Source organism: Pristis pectinata, chromosome 21 (genome assembly GCF_009764475.1).
Source record: "Pristis pectinata isolate sPriPec2 chromosome 21, sPriPec2.1.pri, whole genome shotgun sequence".
Taxonomy (NCBI): Eukaryota; Metazoa; Chordata; class Chondrichthyes; order Rhinopristiformes; family Pristidae; genus Pristis; species Pristis pectinata.
In genome coordinates, this window is record NC_067425.1 from 37,515,510 (window position 1) to 37,534,100 (window position 18,591).

Consider the following 18,591-nt stretch of genomic DNA (forward strand, 5'->3'; position numbering starts at 1 on the left):
GACGTTGGGAGGAAACTGGAGCACCCAGAGGAAACCCAAGCAGACATGGGGAGAACATATAAACTCCTTACAGATAGTGGCCAGATTTTGAACCTGGGTCACTGGCGCTGTAAAGCGTTATGCTAACCGCTACACTACTGTGTCTGCCTTACACAACCGTGCACTTGCATGGGGTTCTGGATAGGTTTGTCCCATTGAGACATAGTAAGGATTGTAAAGGAACCGTGGTTGACAAGGACGTAGAATATCTTGTCAAGAGGAAGAAAGAAGCTTACCTTAGAAAGCAAGGATCAGACAGAGCTCTGGATAATTACAAGGTAGCCAGGAGGGAGCTTAGGAATGGACTTAGGAGAGCTAGAAGGGGGCATGAGAAGGTCTTGGCAAGTAAGATTAAGGAAAATCCTTAAGGATTAAGGTACCCCATGCGAGGCTTATGGAGAAGGTGAGGAGGCATGGGATCCAAGGGGACATTGCAGTGTGGATCCAGAACTGGCTGGCCCACAGAAGGCAAAGAGTGGTTGTTGAAGGGTCGTATTCTGAGTGGAGATCGGTGACCAGTGGTGTACCTCAGGGATTTGTACTGGGACCCTTACTCTTTGTGATTTTTATAAATGACCTGGATGAGGAAGTGGAGGGGTGGGTGAGTAAGTTTGTGGATAACACGAAGGTTGGGGGTGTTGTGGATAGTTTGGAGGGCTGTCAGAGGTTACAGAGGGACATAGATAGGATGCAGAGTTGGGCTGAGAAGTGGCAGATGCAGTTCAACCCAGATAAGTGTGAAGTGGTTCATTTTGGTAGGTCAAATATGGTGGCGGAATATAGTCTTAATGGTAGGACTCTTGGCAGTGTGGAGGATCAGAGGGATCTTGGGGTCTGAGTCCATAGGATGCTCAAAGTGGCTGCGCAGGTTGACTGTGTGGTTAAGAAGGCATATGGTGAATTGTCCTTTATCAATCGGGGAATTGAATTTAAGAGCTGGGAGGTATTGTTGCAGCTATATAGGTCCCTGGTCAGACCCCACTTGGAGTACTGTGCTCAGTTCTGGTCACCTCACTACAGGAAGGATATGGAAGCCATAGAAAGGGTGCAGAGGAGATTTACAAGGATGCTGCCTGGAATGCGGAGCATGCCTTATGAAAGCAGGTTGAGGGAACTCGGCCTTTTCTCCTTGGAGAGACAGAGGATGAGGGGGGACCTGATAGAGGTGTATAAGATGATGAGAGGTATTGATAGGGTAGATAGTCAGAGGCTTTTCCCCAGGGCTGAATTGATGGCCACAAGAGGACATAAGTTTAGTTTAAGGTGCGAGGGAGTAGGTATAGTGGAGATGTCAGGGGTAAGTTTTTTACTAGAGAGTGGTGAGTGTGTGGAATGGGCTGCCGGAAATGGTGGTGGAGGCTGATACAATAGGGTCTTTCAAGAGACTGTTAGATCGGTATATGGAGCTGAGTAAAATAGAGGGCTATGGGTAAGCCTAGTAATTTCTAAGGTAGGGACATGTTCGGCACAGCTTTCTGGGCTGAAGGGCCTGAATTGTGCTGTAATTGTTCTATGTTCTAAAACCCCAAGGCATTCTACATGTATGTGAAGAATAGGAGGATGACTAGAGTGAGGGTAGGACCGATCAGAGATAAAAGAGGAAACGTGCCTGGAGTCGGAAGAGCTAGGGGAGGTCCTTAATGAATACTTTGCTTCAGTATTTACCAGTGAGAGAGACCTTAATGATTGTGAGGATGGCATACAACAGGCTGATACGCTAGGGCATGTCGATGTGAGGGAAGAGGATGTGCTGGAACTTTTGAAAAACATCAGGATAGATAATTCACCGGGGCCAGATGGGATATATCCAAGGTTATTACGGGAAGCGAGGGAAGAGATTGCTGCGCCTTTGGTGATGATCTTTGCATCCTCACTGGCCACAGGAGTAGTGCCAGATGATTGGAGGGTGGCAAATGTTGTTCCTTTGTTTAAGAAAGGGAGTAGGGATAACCCTGGGAATTACAGACCAGTGAGCCTTACTTCAGTGGTGGGCAAATTACTGGAGAAGATTCTTAGAGACAGGATTTACGGGTATTTGGATAAGCATAGGCTGATTAGGGACAGTTAGCATGGCTTTGTGAGGGGCAGGTCGTGCATCATGAGACATTGAATTCTTTGAAGATGTGACAAAGCACATTGATGAAGGTAGAGCAATGGATGTGGTGTACATGGATTTTAGTAAGGTGTTTGATAAGGTTCCTCATGGAAGGCTCATTCAAAAAGTCAGGAGGCATGGGATCCAGGGAGACTTGGCTGTGTGGATTCAGAATTGGCTCGCCCATAGAAGACAGAGGGTGGTTGTAGATGGAGCGTGTTCTGTCTGGTGGTCGGTGACTGGTGGTGTTCCACAGGGATCCCTGCTCTTTGTGATTTTTATAAATGACTTGGATGAGGATGTGGAAGGGTGTGTTAGTAAGTTTGCAGATGACACGAAGGTTGGTGGTTTTGTGGATAGTGTAGAAGGTTGCTGTAGGCTACAACAGGATATTGATAGGATGTAAAGCTGGACTGAGAAGTGGCAGATGGAGTTCGACCCAGAAAAATGTGAAGTGATACACTTTGGAAGATTGAATTTTAAGGCAGAATACAAGGTTAGTGGCAGGAACTGAGCAGTGTGGAGGAACAGAGGGATCGTTGGGGTCCACCTCCATAGATCCCTCAAGGTTGCCGCGCGAGGTTGATAGGGTTGTTAAGCAAGGCATATGGTGTGTTGGCCTTCATTAGTCAGGGTATTGAGTTCAAGAGCCGCGAGGTAATGTTCCAGCTCTGCAGAACTCTGGTTAGACCACACTTGGAGTATTGTGTTCAGTTCTGGTCACCTCATTATAGGAAGGATGTGGAAGCTTTAGAGGGGTGCAGAGGAGGTTTACCAGGATTCTGCCTGGATGGAGAGCATGTCTTATGAGGATAGGTGAAGTGAGTTAGGGCTTTTCTCTTTGGAGTGGAGGGGGATGAGAGGTGACTTGATAGAGGTGTACAAGATGATAAGAGGCATAGATCGAGTGGACAGTCAGAGACGTTTCCCAGGGCGAAAATGGCTACACGAGGAGGCATAAGTTTAAGGTGATTGGAGGAAGGTATGGGGGGGATGTCAGAGGTAAGTTTGTTTTACACAGAGAGAGGTGGGTGCACGGAACGGACTGCCAGCAGAGGTGGTGGAGGCAGATACATTAGGGACATTTAAGAGACACTTAGATAGCCACATGAATGATAGAAAAATGGAGGGCTATGTGGGAGGGAAGGGTTAGATAGATCTTAGAGCAGGATAAGATGTCGGCACAACATTGTGGGCTGAAGGGCCTGTACTGTGCTGTAATGTTCTATGTTCTATAAATATTGCTATTGTACCTGGTTCAACCACTTCCTCTGGCTGCACATTCCAATATATACCAGCCTCTGCAAGAAGAAGTTGCCCCTCAGGACCCTTTTAAATCTTTCCCCTCTCACCTGAAACCAGTGCCATCTAGTTTTTTGATTCCCATTCCCTGCAAAAAAGACTGTGCATTTACCCTATCTATGCCTCTCCTGATTTTATATACCTCTATAGGGTCACCTCCCACACTCCATGGGATAAAGTCCTTGCCTGCGCAACCTGTCTCTATAACTCAGCTTTCAAGTCCTGGCAACATCCCTATAAATCTTTCTGCAATCTTTCCAGCTGAATGACATCTCTCCTGTAACAGGATGACCAAAACTGTACACAATAATCCAAGTGTGGTCTCACCAACGTCTTGTAAAACTGCAACATAACCTCCCAACTCCCATACTCAGTGGACACAAAATGCCACCTTCACCGCCCTGTCGACCTATGTCACCACTTTCAGGGAACTATGCAGAACATAGAACCGTACAGCTCAGGAACAGGCCCTTCAGCCCATGATGTTGTGCTGAACTAACTAAATTAGTAATTAAAAGCCTACTAAACTAGTCCCTTCTGCTACACAATTCCATATCCCTCCATTCTCTGCATATTCAGATGCCTACCTAAGAGCCTGTTAAACATCTCTGTTATATTTACCTCCACCGCCACCCTTGGCATTGCATTCCGGGCACCCACCACTCTCTGTGAAAGAAGAACTTGCACCCCACATCTCCTTTGAACCTACCCCCTCTCACCTTAAATGCATGCCCTCTAGTATTAGACATTTTGATCCTGCGAAAATGATACTGGGTCTCTATTTATGCCTCTCATAGTTTTATAAACTTCTGTCGGGTCTCCCCTCAGCCCCCAATGCTTCAGAGGAAACAATCCAAGTTTGTTCAACCTCTCCTCAGAGCACATGCCCTCTTATCCAGACAGCATCCTGGTAAACATCTCCAAAGTCTCCACATCCTTCCAATAATGGGGTGACCAGAATTGAATGCAATACTTCAGATGCGGCCTAACCAGAGTTTTATAAAGCTGCAACATAACTTCCTGACTCTTGAGCTCAATGCCTCGACTAATAAAGGAAAGCATGGCATACGCCACCTTTATCACCCTATCAAACGGTACAGCCACATACGGACGTGGACCCCAAGATTGCTCTGTACATCAACACTGTTAAGGGCCCTGCCATTAACTGTGTCCTGTCCCTTTGCATTTGACCTCCCAAAGTGCAACACCTCACTCTTGCCCGGATTAAGCTCCATCTGCCAATTCTCTGCCCATATCTGCAACTGATCTGTATCTCACGGTCTCCTTTGACAGTCTTCTACACTATCCACAATGTCACCAATGTCTGTGATCTGACTCATCCACCTATCCATGTTTTCATTCAAATCATTTATATCTGACACAAACAGCAGAGATCTCAGTACGGATCCCTATGGAACATCACCAGTCGTGGACTTCAAGTCAGAATAAGTCCCATTGACCACTACACTTTCTTCTTTGGCCAAACCAATTCCAAATCCTATCCGCTCCTTAGTTATCCTCTTGCATTTGAAGTATGTATAGAATGCCTTGGGATTCTCTTTAATCCAAGGACTTCTCATGGCTCTTCCTGGATCTCCTAATTCCCTCGAGTTCTTTACTAGCTTCTTTATAATCCCCAAGGTCTGCATCTGATTTTTGCTTCCTGAACCTTACATATACTTCCTCCTCCTTCTTGATTAAATTCACCACTTCTCTCGACATCCAAGGTTCCCTTACCTTGCCATCCTTGTTCTTCCTTCTTACTGGAACATACCTGTCCTATACTCTGCAGTTGCTTTGAAACACCCTCCACATGTCAGATGTGGACTTGTCCAGAAACAGCTGTTCCCAATTAACTCTCCCTAACTCCTGCCTAATACTCTTGTAATTTGCCCTGCCCCAATGTAATACTTTGCCACAAAGTCCGTACTTATCCTATTCATAGCTATCTTAAAACTTAAGGAGTTGTGGCCACTGTTCCACCACTGAAAGGTCAGTCACCTGCCCAGGCTCCTTTCCCAACACCAGGTCCAGTACGGCCCCTCCTCATGTTGGACCATCTATATACTGATATCCCTCCTGGATACATCTAACAAGTTCTGCCTCATCTTAAACCTTTTGCACTGAGGATATCCCAATCTATATTAGGGAAGTTGAAGCACTCATGACAACAACCCCATTGTTTTTACACCTTTCCCTAATCTGCCTGCATATCTGTTCCTCAATGGCTATAGAGGAGGGTTTGTAATATAATCCCATCAGAGTGATTTCACCTTTCTTATTTTTTTTTGAGTTCGAAAAGTTGTATCAACAATGGACAAGCCACCCGGCATTAAGCTAGCTGCTGGAAGCAAGGGCCTGGTATAGCTGAGCTCAGAATTATACCCAGACTCCTGGATCACAAGCCCTGGATACGCCCTGTCACACTGGCAGGGCAGACCCAATGTGGCTGGCAGCAGTGCGGGATGCATTTGGGGGGAATGGCCTCAAGGGTCCTCGACATTGACCTTGCACCTTTGGTTTAATGGACAAGAAGGCTTCTTCCTGGCCTTCCTTACAGATGCAAGACTCCATATCGATCAGTGTTGGAATGTCGGTATGTGGATGAGTGAACTTCAATGTCTAGCACCAAGAGTGCTCAGGCCAAGTCTGGAGGACTTGTCAGTGCACGGCTTCTCCAGTAGGTGGCAATCAAAGCAACCTGAACAAAACTGCATCACCTCACGCTCACACTCGAAGTGTTGCAGATATGCATGGCTCTGATCAGGTTGGTTGGGGTGACCAAGTGCTCTCCATTTGGAGGCGCAGATTTTTTTGCTGTGCAGGTGGAGTCGTAGAGTTATAGAGCACAGGATCAGGCCCCTCAACCCAACTCGTCCATGCCAACCAAGTTGCCAACTTGAGCTCATCCCACTTGCCTGCATTGACCCATATCCCCCTGAACGTCTCCTATCCACGTACCTGTCCAAATATCTTTTAAATGCCGTGATTGTACCTGTTTCTGCCACTTCCTCTGGCAGCTTGTTCCACATACCCACCACCCTCTTAAATTTTCCCCTCTCACCTGAAACATTTGCCCTCTAGTTTTAGACTTGAATAGTCATGGTCAGTTAAACAGCGGAAGTGAATCAGGCTCCAGGAGCATTCCTGTGCTCAGTGATATCAGGGCACAACACACAAGTGCCAGAAATAAAGCAGAATTATGGTCAGTGTGTGGGCATTGTCGGGATGGGCTTTGTCTGGAGGTCCCCACTATCCCATTTGATTCACTCCAGGGCACATCAGTGCTGCCCTGAGTCTGGGCATCAGACAACATCTGAACTGGAGTACTGAAGAACTGCCTCCAGAACTAGCTGCACTGGTAGAAGATGGGGGGAGTTGCACTATTAATTAGGGACAACCTCACAGCTGCACTCAGTAGGGACATAATGGAAGGCTCATCCACTGAGTCTGTCAACCTGTAAGGAGAGGTTGGACAAACTTGGGTTATTTTCTCTGGAGTGGCAGAAGCTGAGGGGAGACCTGATAGAGGTTTATAAAATTGTGAGGAGCATAAATAGAGTAGACAGCTGTTTTTTTTTCCCCCGTGGTCAAAATGTCCAATACTAGAGGGCATGCATTTAAGATGAGAGGGGTAAGTTCAAAGGAGAGTGCGGGGCAAGTTTTGTTTTTACACAGAGAGTGATGGGTGCCTGGAGTGTGCTTCCAGGGGTGGTGGTGGAGGCTAATATGATGAAGGTGTTTAAGAGGCTCTTAGCTGGGCACATGGGTGTGCAGAGGATGGAGGGATGTGGACCTTGTGTAGGCAGAAGGGATTAGTTTAGTTGGGCATTGAATTACTTATGATTTGTTTGGCACAACATTGTGGGCCGAAGGGGCTGTTCCTCTGCTGTACTGTTCTGTGTTCTCATGAGACTTGATCAAGGAGGTGCATCTTAAGGCAGGTCCTGAATGAAGTAAAAAAGCAAAAGTTCATGGAAGAAATTTAAGAGCTCAGAGTCTGGGGTGTTAACGTGGCTGTCATTGGTAAGGTGAGGGATGTTTATGTCTGTGTGTAACTTGAGGGAAGATATATTTTTGCCTATGAGTAATGTCATGAGAAAGGAGCTAGTTTTGAAGAAAACTATATAAATATGTATAATGCACAAGTGATGTCAACTCAATACTGTCAGTCACTGCTGAATTTAGTCAAAGTTGTGAATTACCTTGCCCTCCAATGCATTGGTTCCCATGTACTAAGGGTCTCCTGTCAGTGTCTCAATCCTTTAGCAGATTGTCACCGAAGGAACTGAGAATTTGCAAAGGAGCTCCAGCATAGGGGTCCACCACTCTTTCTGTAAATGCAAACTGAATGAAGTACGGACACTGTTGAACTTTAAACATACAGATGACTTCTGTCGTCACACCGTGGATTTGTTTCAAATGTTTGTTGTGGGGGGGAGTTTTCCACTGGACTGCCGTGCACATGACTGGTAACTTAACCTTCCAAGTTTGCTGCACCACCCAAAGACTAGCCCCAGCTCAATGCTGGCACAGAATGTGTGTACTCAATTAACTTGGTCTTTGGGTATATTTGCAAAATTAGGTTCTGTTTTCATCCAGCAATCTGGATATTTTTTAGTACCTCTGCTGCTTTGATAGCTTTTGATTCAGAAGGACCATTTTCAAAAGCAGGTAGTGTTTGGCAATGTATTCTCCTACCCGGTTGTTAAATGTGCAAAAACATACAAGCATTGCTGCTTATCATTCAAATACATATGTGTAAATGGATCAGCACACGGGATTATGATATTGTTGCAATCACAGAAATGTGCTTGAGGAAAGGGCAGGACTGGCAGCTCAATGTTCCGGGTGTGACAGGGGCTGCAGAAGGGGAGGGGACATTGCACTGCTGATCAGGAAGAACATTACGGCTGTACTCAGGGAGGATGTCCTGGAGGGATCGACCAATCGTGGGAGAACTTAGGAATAAGAAAGGGGTGATCACTTTGATGGGGTTCCCAATTGTCAGTGGGAATTAGAAGAGCAGGTATGTAGGCAGATTGCAAAAGGGTGTAAGAGCAATGGGTAGTGGGGACTTTAACTTTCCCAATATTGACTGGGGTTACCTGAGTGCAAAGGGCTTGGATGGCATTCACAAGGTACATCCCAAAGGATTTCTGAAGCCACATGTAAAGAGGGGGCTGTACTTGATCTTATCTCAGGGTAAGTTGGCTTATAGTCACATGTACTGAGGTACAGTGAAGAACTTGTCTTGCATACCATTCATACAGATCAATTCATTACACAGTGCATTGAGGTATACAAGGTAAAACATAACAGAATGCAGAATAAAGTGTAACAGCTACAGAGAAAGTGCAGTGCAGGTAGACAATAAGGTCCAAGGCCATAACAAGGTAGATTGTGAGGTCAAGAGTCCATCTTATCATACCGTTCAATAGCCTTATAATGGTGGGATGCCCTGATGGTCCTTAAGAGGACCTAGTCTCTGCCTAGTCACCCTTTTGCTGTTAATATGATGGAAGAACTTATTGGGATTATCTTTCACCCTGCCTGCCAAATCCATCTCATACCCTCTTTTTGCCCCCCCTGATTCCCCTCTTAAGCCTGGTCTTAATTTTTTTATGTTTGTTGAGGGATTTATTTGTACCCAGCTGCCTAAACGTGATGTAACACTTCTTTTTCCTGACTAGAACCTCGATATCTCTTGTTAGCCAGGGTTCACTGACTTGTATGTCTATCCATCAACCCTAACAGGAGTGTAGCGGTTAGCGTAACGCTATTACAGTGCCAGCGACCTGGGTTTCAATTCTGGCCGCTGCCTGATAGGAGTTTGCACATTCTCCCCGTGTCTGCGTGGGTTTCCTCCCGCATTCCAAAGACGTACGAGTTAGGAAGTTGTGTTGGTGTCGGAAGCGTGGCGACACTTATGGGCTGCCCCCAGAACACTCTACACAAAAGATGCATTTCACTGTGTGTTTCGATGTACATGTGACTAATAAAGAAATCTTATCTTATAAACCTCTCTAAAGCATCTCCTTCGCTCCAGGGAAAACAGTCCCAGCCTATCCAGTCTCTCCTTGTAACCCAAGCTGTCCTGACCCAGTAACATCCTCGTGAATCTTTTCTGCACCCTTTCCAGCTTCATCTGGCCAGGCTCATCTCCCAACACCAGGTCCAGTATGGACCCTCCTTTCATTGGACTACCTACATACGGATTTAAGAAACCCTCCTGGATGCACCTAATAAATTCTGCCCCATCTAAACTTCTTGCCCTAAGGAGATCCCAGTCTATATTGGGAAAGTTGAAGTCACCTGTTTTTTCACACCTTTCCCTAATCTGCCTGCATATCTGTTCCTCAGTGTCCTGATGGCTATTGGGGGGTCTGTAGTATAATCCCACCAGAGTGATTGCACCTTTCTTATTTTCGAGTTCTACCCATATAGACTCAGTGGATAAGCTCTCCATTATGTCCCCTCTGAGTGCAGCTGTGATATTGTCCCCGACCAGTAGTGTACCTCCCTTTCCATCTTTTCTGAAAACATCAAAAATCCTGGAACATCAAACGTCCAATCCTGTCCCTTTCTCAGCCAAGTCTCTATAATGGCTACAACATCATATTTCTGTGTTTGGATTTGGATCTGCTACTGCTATCTGCTGCAGTCTTGTCCTCTGATGAACTGTTCCTGACCCCTGATGTACAGGGGAGCCACTGAGGAATAAATATAGGAACTTCACTCCTCAGCCACAGATGAAGTGACAGAAAGCTCCAAGTGCTGTGAAATTTCTGATTTCTATCAATTCTCAAAAGTAGCAGCATTTACATCATCTCTACTCCATCCACCTGCAATTTAATCAGACCCTCAAGGACAAGTCAGCCACATTTGCTGCATAATCTAAATGTCTCAGACATTAACTCTTGTAGAGGAAGGTGCTTCTCCACAAGAGGTAGCAGACTACCACTGACAAAGTGATGTGATTGCACAGTTCCTTCCAACCAACAAGTGGGAAGGGGGAAAGCAGAAGCCATGACATTGGTAGGCGGAGGTGCCATGAATGCACACTTCCTTCACTCTCCTCTTCTCCCCACAATCTAACTTTTATACCCCTAATTTAGCCAAAAAAAACAAGAAAAAAAAGTTAAATTGTTGCTGAACTTGTGCTTATAGCTGTTACTTCAGATGGTGAGTGTTGGGTAGATGAGGGATCTACCCCCAGACATAGAATTCACTGTCTCACCTCTACCCACCTCGTGGTTTGTGGTAAATCCACCTGGGCTGGATCTCATCACCACAGTTGTATTACAGTTGGGGCAATGGGCAGAGAAATAATTATAATCCAGTTCACTTTAGTAAATCAAAGAATAAATGGATTTCCCTTCCCATGTCTGGAAGGCAGTTCTCTCTGGCATCCAGCACAGCACCTCTTCCCTTTTTTGGGGGGCGGGAAGTCTCGGTTCAGTGAGAAAATTGAACAATATTCCAGGACAGGTGTTTTTCGTGCTTTATGCAAAACATTGCATTGCCTTATACTTCTGCTGCTTTTTAAATCAGGGCCCAGAGCTTTGGGTAAAATGCTCCACAGACAGACAGCATGGAAAGTGGCCACTTGGCCCTTCGGGTGGGCATCTGTCCATATTCATCCCATTTTCCAGCACTTGGCCCAATATTAATTGACCACCGCCTTGCATTTATTTTTTGCCTTTCAGTGTATTGCAGGAACCCCTGGGGCACAGAACCAAGGTTGCATCCCCAGAAGTGAGCTGAGGAAGGTTGAAGATTGGGTGGGAGGCTGGTGCTGCGCCAGGAACTGTAACAAAATAAGAAGTGGGGTTCTGTTCCCGTCTGGCCCCGTAACTGACTGTTCAGGGGAGCTCCACCCTTGGTAGTTAAAAACTAAATCTCTATTAATTTTCCACATCAAAGTGTCCTTGCTTCCTAAACCGTTGCTGCCACATGGATTCAGTGGGAGATCTGATCAGAAGTATATAAAATTACGAGAGGCGTAGATACAGCAGGTGTCTTTCTCCAGGGTTGGAAATGTGAAATACAAGGACGTAAAGGACGTGGGGGGGGGGGGGGGGGCGGGGGGGGGGAAGGCTTAAAGGAATGTATGAGGCAGGTTTGTTTTTACAGAGTGTGGTGGGTGCCTGGAACGGGCTGCCAGGGGAGGTGGTGGAAGGATATAAGATAGCAATGTTTAAAGGGCATTTGGACAGACAGAAGAACAGGCAGGGGATGGAGGGACAGAGACCATGTGCAGGCACATGGGATTAGTTAGATTGGCATCATGGTGGGCTGAAGGGCCTGTTCCTGTGCTGTTCTGTGACTATTAACGGCCCTAATTCTCCAGCCAGCATCTGTACTGAGGGCAGTTTACAGCACTGTGTTCACTTATCTGCACGTCTTTGAGATGTGGGAGGAAACCAGAGCATTTGTTGGAAATCCAGGAGGTCGCAGGGAGAGCATGCAAACTCCACACAGACAGCACCTGAGGTCAGGATTGCGCCTGGGTCTCTGGAGCTGTGTGGCAGTGGCTTTGCCAGCCTCACCTCTTCTCCCTTCCTTGCAACAATAATTTGCAATAAAACATGTGAGTTGTCATTGGGTCGTACAGCACAGAACCTGACCTTTCATCCACCAAGTCCATGCTGATCATCAAGTATCCATCTTGTGTATAAGATTACGAGGGGCATAGACAGAGTGGACAGCCAGCACCTTTTCCCCAGGGCGGCAATACCAGAGGACATCAGTTTAAGGTCACAGGAGGAAAGTTTAGGGGAGATGTCAGAGGTAGGTCCTTTAGTGGTGGGTGTCTGGAACGGAGGCTGATACAGTAGGGACATTTAAGGACTCTTAGATGGGCACATGGATGTAAGAAAAATGGAGGGTTATGGGCTGTGTAGGAGGGAAGGGTTAGATTGATCATGGAGTAGGTTTGTATGGGTCGGCATGACATAGTGGGCCGAAGGGACTGTACTGTGCTGTACTGTTCTATGTTCTATGCTAATCCCATTTACTAGAACTTCAGTGCTAACTTGTATCCTATGTCTTGGCAACACAACTGCTCATCCACTTCTCTTGTTGTGAGAGCCCCACACTCCACCAGCTCAGGCAGTGTGTTCCAGATTACAGCCACCCACTGGGTGAATTATTTTTCCTCACATCCTCTCTAACCCTCTTCGTCCTTAACTTAAACCTGTGCCCCCGGTTCCAGATGTCTTTGTTATGGAGAAAAGTTTCTCACTATCCACCCTACTTGTGCCAGGTACTTCTGTCCTCTCTGTCAGGACCCCAGCCCCAGCTCTGCTGATCCAAGGAGAAAACACCCAGTCTCTCCTCATAAATGGAACACAACATTCTGGCCAAATCTCCTCTCCACTGCAGTCCCGTTCTTCCTGTGGTGGGATGACCAAAACTACACGCACAGTTTCAGCTGTGGCCTAACCAAGGTCTCATTAAGCTGTGCCATGATCTCCATGCCCTTGTAACTTTACCCCACCTAATGAAGGCCAGCATCCTATATACCACCTTCACCACTGTGTCTACTTGTGCTGCCACCTTTAGGGATCTATGGCAAATAGGGCTCCATGGAGTCCTGATGCAGGGTCTCGACCCGAAATGTCGACAATTCTTTTCTTACCACAGATGCTGCTCGACCCGCTGAGCTTCTCCAGCAGATTGTGTGTTGCTCCACATTCCAGCATTTGCGGTGTCTCCCTGTGAGCTTGTACACAAAGGCCCTCTGCTCTTCATTACTCCCTCGGGCCCTACCATCCCAAAATGTGTCACCTGGCACTTATCAGGATCAAGTCCCATAAGCCGTTCCTCTGCCAAATTTACCAGCTGATCAATTGTCACCTACAACTTCCTTCCACACCATTGATTCAAATGAATGGGGCCAGGCTGGATGAGCCAGCTGCAGCTGATGTACAGTTGTCAAGTCAAGTCAAGTGGGGTTTATTGTCACATGCACATGCACAGGTGCAATGAAAAACTTACTTGCAGCAGCATCACAGGCACATAGCATCAGAGACACAATATTCATAAGAAGAACATAAATTATACAAAAGTTTACAAGAAAGAACACAATTAGAACAAAATAAAAACAAAGTCCATTGTAGTGCACCAATTTTTGTGTCATAGATTCATAGAACAGTACAGCACAATACAGGCCCTTCGGCCCACAATGTTGTGCTGACCTTTAAACCTCACCGAAGACTATCTAAGCCCTTCCTACCACATATCCCTCTATTTTAAATTCCTCCATATGCTTATCTAGCAATCTCTTGAATTTGACCAATGTACCTGCCTCCACCACTGCCCCAGTCAGCGCATTCCATGCACCAACCACTCTCTGGGTACCATAGAACAATACAGGCCCTTCGGCCCACCATGTTGTGCTGACCTTTAAACCACGCCTAAGACTATCTAACCCCTTCCTCCCACATATCCCTCTCTTTTAAATTCCTCCATATGCTTATCTAACAATCTCTTGAATTTGACCTGCCTCCACCACTACCCCAGGCAGTGCATTCCATGCACCAACCACTCTCTGGGTGAAAAACCTTCCTCTGATATCTCCCTTGAACTTCCCACCCATTACTTTAAAGCCATGCCCTCTTGTATTGAGCATTGGTGCCCTGGGAAAGAGGCGCTGGCTGTCTACTCTATCGATTCCTCTTAATATTTTGTGTACCTCTATCAAGTCTCCTCTCATCCTCCTCCTCTCCAAAGAGTAAAGCCCTAGCTCCCTTAGTCTCTCCTCATAATCCATACTCTCTAATCCAGGCAGCATCCTGGTAAATCTCCTCTGCACCCTTTCCAACACTTCCACATCCTTCCAATAATGAGGCAACCAGAACTGGACACAGTACTCCAAGTGTGGTCTAACCAGAGTTTTGTAGAGCTGCATCATTACCTCGCGGCTCTTAAACTCGATCCCACGACTTATGAAAGCCAACATCCCATAAGCTTTCTTAACTACCCTATCCACCTGTGAGGCAACTTTCAGTGATCTGTGGATATGAACCCCCAGATCCCTCTGCTCCTCCACACTACCCAGTATCCTGCTATTAACCTTGTACTCCGCCTTGGAGTTTGTCCTTCCAAAGTGTACCCCCTCACACTTCTCCGGATTGAACTCCATCTGCCACTTCTCAGCCCAGCTCTGCATCCTATCAATATCCCTCTGCAATCTTCGACAGTCCTCCACACTATCCACAACACCACCAACCTTTGTGTCATCTGCAAACTCGCTAACCCACCCTTCTACTCCCTCATCCAAGTCATTAATAAATGTCACGAAAAGTAGAGGTCCCAGAACCAATCCTTGTGGGACACCACTAGTCACAGCCCTCCAATCCGAATGCACTCCCTCCACCACAACCCTCTGCTTTCTACAGGCAAGCCAATTCTGAATCCACACGGCCAAGCTTCCCTGGATCCCTTGCTCTCTGACCTTCTGAAGAAGCCTACCATGTGGAACCTTGTCAAATGCCTTACTAAAATCCATGTAGACCACATCTACTGCACTACCCTCATCAATCTTCCTGGTCATCTCCTCAAAGAACCCTATCAGGCTTGTGAGGCAAGATCTTCCTTTCACAAAGCCATGCTGGCTGTCCCTAATCAGTTCATGATTCTCTAAATGCTCACAGATCCTATATCTTAGAATCCTTTCTAACAGCTTACCCACCACAGACATAAGACTCACTGGTCTGTAATTCCCTGGACTATCCCTACTACCTTTTTTGAATAAGGGCACAACATTGGCCAACCTCCAATCCTCTGGTACCATTCCCGTGGACAACGAGGACTCAAAAATCCTAGCCAAGGGTTCAGCAATCTCCTCCCTTGCCTCACAAGCAGCCTGGGGAATATTCCGTCAGGCCCCGGGGACTTATCTGTCCTAATATTTTCTAACAGCTCCAACACATCCACTCTCTTGATATCTACATGCTCTAGAACATTACCCTTACCAACACTGTCCTCAGCATCATCAAGACCCCTCCCCTTGATGAATACTGAAGAGAAGTATTCATTTAGAACCTCACCCACTTCCACAGCTTCCCACCTTTGTCTTTAATCGGACCTACCTTTACTCTAGCCATCCTTCTGCTCTTCACGTACAAGAAAAAAGCCTTGGGATTCTCCTTAACCCTACTCACCAAAGCCTTTTCATGTCCCCTTGCTCTCCTCAGCGCCTTCTTAAGTTCCCTCCTTGCTACCCTATATTCCTCACGAGCCCTGTCTGATCCTTGCTGCTTACACCTTATGTGTGCTGCTGCCTTCTTCCTAACTAGTTGTTCCACCTCTCTTGTCACCCATGGTTCCTTCACTCTGCCATTCTTTCTCTGCCTCACTGGGACAAATTTATCCCTAACATCCTGCAAGAGATCCCTGAACAATGACCACATCTCCATAGTCTATTTCCCTTCAAAAATGTCATCCTAATTTACACTCTAAAGTTCTAGCCTTATAGCCTCATAATTTGCCTTTCCCCAATTAAATATCTTCCCGTCCTCTCTGCTCCTATCCTTGTCCATGACAATGCTAAAGGTTATGGAGGAGTGGTCACTGTCCCCCAAATGCTCACCCACCAAGAGATCTGTCACCTGACCCGGTTCATTACCTAATACTAGACCTAATATGGCATTCCCTCTAGTCGGCCTGTCAACATACTGTGACAGGAATCCATCCTGGACACACTTAACGAACTCTGCCCTGTCTAAACCTTTGGTACTAAGCAGGTGCCAATGAATATTTAGGAAGTTGAAGTCTCCCATGATAACCACCCTGTTATTCTTGCACCTTTCCAAAATCTGTCTCCCAATCTGCTCCTCAATATCCTTGCTGCTACTGGGGGGCCTGTAGAGTACTCCCAGTAGAGTAACTGCTCCTTTCTTGTTCCCTTGATCTCTCCCTTGAACTTCCCACCTATTACCTTAAAGCCATGCCCTCTTGTATTGACCATTGGTGCCCTGGGAAAGAGGTGCTGGCTGTCTACTCTATCTATTCCTCTTAATATTTTGTATACCTCTATTTTGTCTCCTCTCATCCTCCTCTCCAAAGAGTAAAGCCCTAGCTCTCTTAGTCTCTGCTCATAATGCATACTCTCTATACCAGGCAGCATCCTGGTAAATCTCCTCTGCACCCTTTCCAACGCTTCCACATCCTTCCTATAATGAGGCAACCAGAACTGGACACAGTACTTCGAGTGTGGTCTAACCAGAGTTTTGTAGAGCTGCATCATGTGTCACCTGCAAGCTAACCAATTCCTACATTCATGTCCAAATCATTTATGTATATGACAAAACAGCAAGGGTCCCATCACCGATCCCTGAGTACACCACTGGTCACAGACTTCAAATCACGGAAGCAACTCTCCACTATCACTGTCTGTCTTCTCCTAGCAAGCCAGTTTTGGATCCACTTTGCCAATGTGCCTTGGATCCTAGGGGCTCTAGCCTTCTGCAGCAGCTTTCCACATGGGACCTTGTCGAAGTCCAGGAGACTGCATCAACTGCACTGCCCTCTTTAGTATATTCACTTCTTCAAAAAATCTCACTCAAGCAAATTAGTCAGAGTGGATCTCCCATCGACAAAGCTTCCCTTGCACTGGCTTCTGACAAAGGTTGTCCTCCAGTCACCTGGCACCTGTTCTACGGCCAGTGAAAATTTAAAAATGTCTGTCAGGGCCCCTTGTAATCTGCTCCCTGGTAAAATGCCTTGAAATATTTCATGCCCCTCTTTTCCCTCCGAAGTTTTTAAGTCACCCCCCCCCCCCCCACATGTTCTGTACTCCTAAAGGGCCTTGCCTATTTTCAGTACTCTGTACCTTTTGTTTTCTGTATCCTAGCACCAGTAAAACCGATGGAGAGACCACGTCTTGTAAGGAGTTTGATTGCGTGCTCTGATGCTGGCTGTGTTGTTTCATAATTGCATGTTGGGTACAACAGAACCCCAACTTGCACTTGATGGCAGCAAATCCCATTTACTGTGCATGATTGGTTGCATGCTCAGTGTTTATTTCCATCAGCCTCTGTCCGTGTGCATCCCCCAATCTCTTCTGTCTCTCTTTCTCGGTCTTTACTCTGTCCTCTGTTTGTATGCAGCAATGCCCCTGTCTCTCGATCTGATTTTCACTTGCACCTCTGGTGTCTATTCCCCAATCTTTTTCTGTTCCCCATCTCCCAGGCAGCTGTGCCTCTGGCTCCACCTTGCCTGTTATCACTACTGTCTCTCAGCCCCAGGGATTCGTGCTCTGTCCTTCCCCAGGGTGCTGTCTGTGTGGAGAATATACAATGTGTGGGTTTCACCCTGGCACTCCTTCCAAAAACCTCTGGTGGGTTAATTGGCTGCTGTAAATTACCTCTGCTTTGGGGAAGTGGGCAGAAGTATCAAAGGGGAGTTGATGGGCATGTGAGAGTGAATTGGTTTCAAGGGTACAGGGAAATGAGAGGGCGAATGGGTCTGCTCTACTGGATGCTAGTATGAATCCAGAGGGCCAAATGGTCTTCTGTGTGGAAATAATAAGAGTATGTTTCTTTTATGGAAATATAAACATTATCATGACTAACAAAATAGATGGAGCTTTCCCTGTTGGATTCAGTTGGCGTTGACAGATGACTCAGATTGAGAGGTTAACTTTGTAGGAGAGTCCCACTCTCTGTGTAACTTCTCCAGAGGGAAGGTAGTTACTGTTTGTACAGGCAGAGTCCAGTAAGTTAGCTCAGCCTGGACATTTTTACCAATGGGCTCATGCAGAGATATTTTTATTGCGGATAAGTATTTGCTGTGAAGGTAGTTGTATTCAACTTGACGCCAACGTCTTGTTACAGGATTCTAATTACGAGAGCATGAAAGAAACGGTGCAAAACATAGCAGAACAAGCCCAGCAGTTGGCGTATGACCCAAACTACATGTCGCCCTTCGCACAGCGTGCCTGTGAGAACGGGCTGAACGTCCAAGGTAAATGTTTGCTGCTGTGAACGAAATAAAACTTTCTCATGTTCCAGGGCATGTGGATGTGCAGATGTTTCTGGCTGTGGATTTATGGTTATACAGTGAGAAGCTGCCTGCATTTCTTAAGTACCTGTTCTTTTGTTGTGATTTGCTGCATAAATTAGAACTGAATTTTGCCTCATGCTTTG

The 18,591-nt window shown here is 46.4% G+C and overlaps 1 protein-coding gene across 1 annotated transcript in view; it reads left to right on the forward strand.

Moving 5' to 3' along the window:
* LOC127581381 (protein phosphatase PTC7 homolog) overlaps positions 1-18,591 on the forward strand; it is an 82,407-nt gene that overhangs the window by 55,381 nt on the left and 8,435 nt on the right. The window contains 1 exon segment of the mRNA XM_052035757.1: positions 18,280-18,409. Within this exon segment, the coding sequence (XP_051891717.1) occupies positions 18,280-18,409 (130 nt within the window).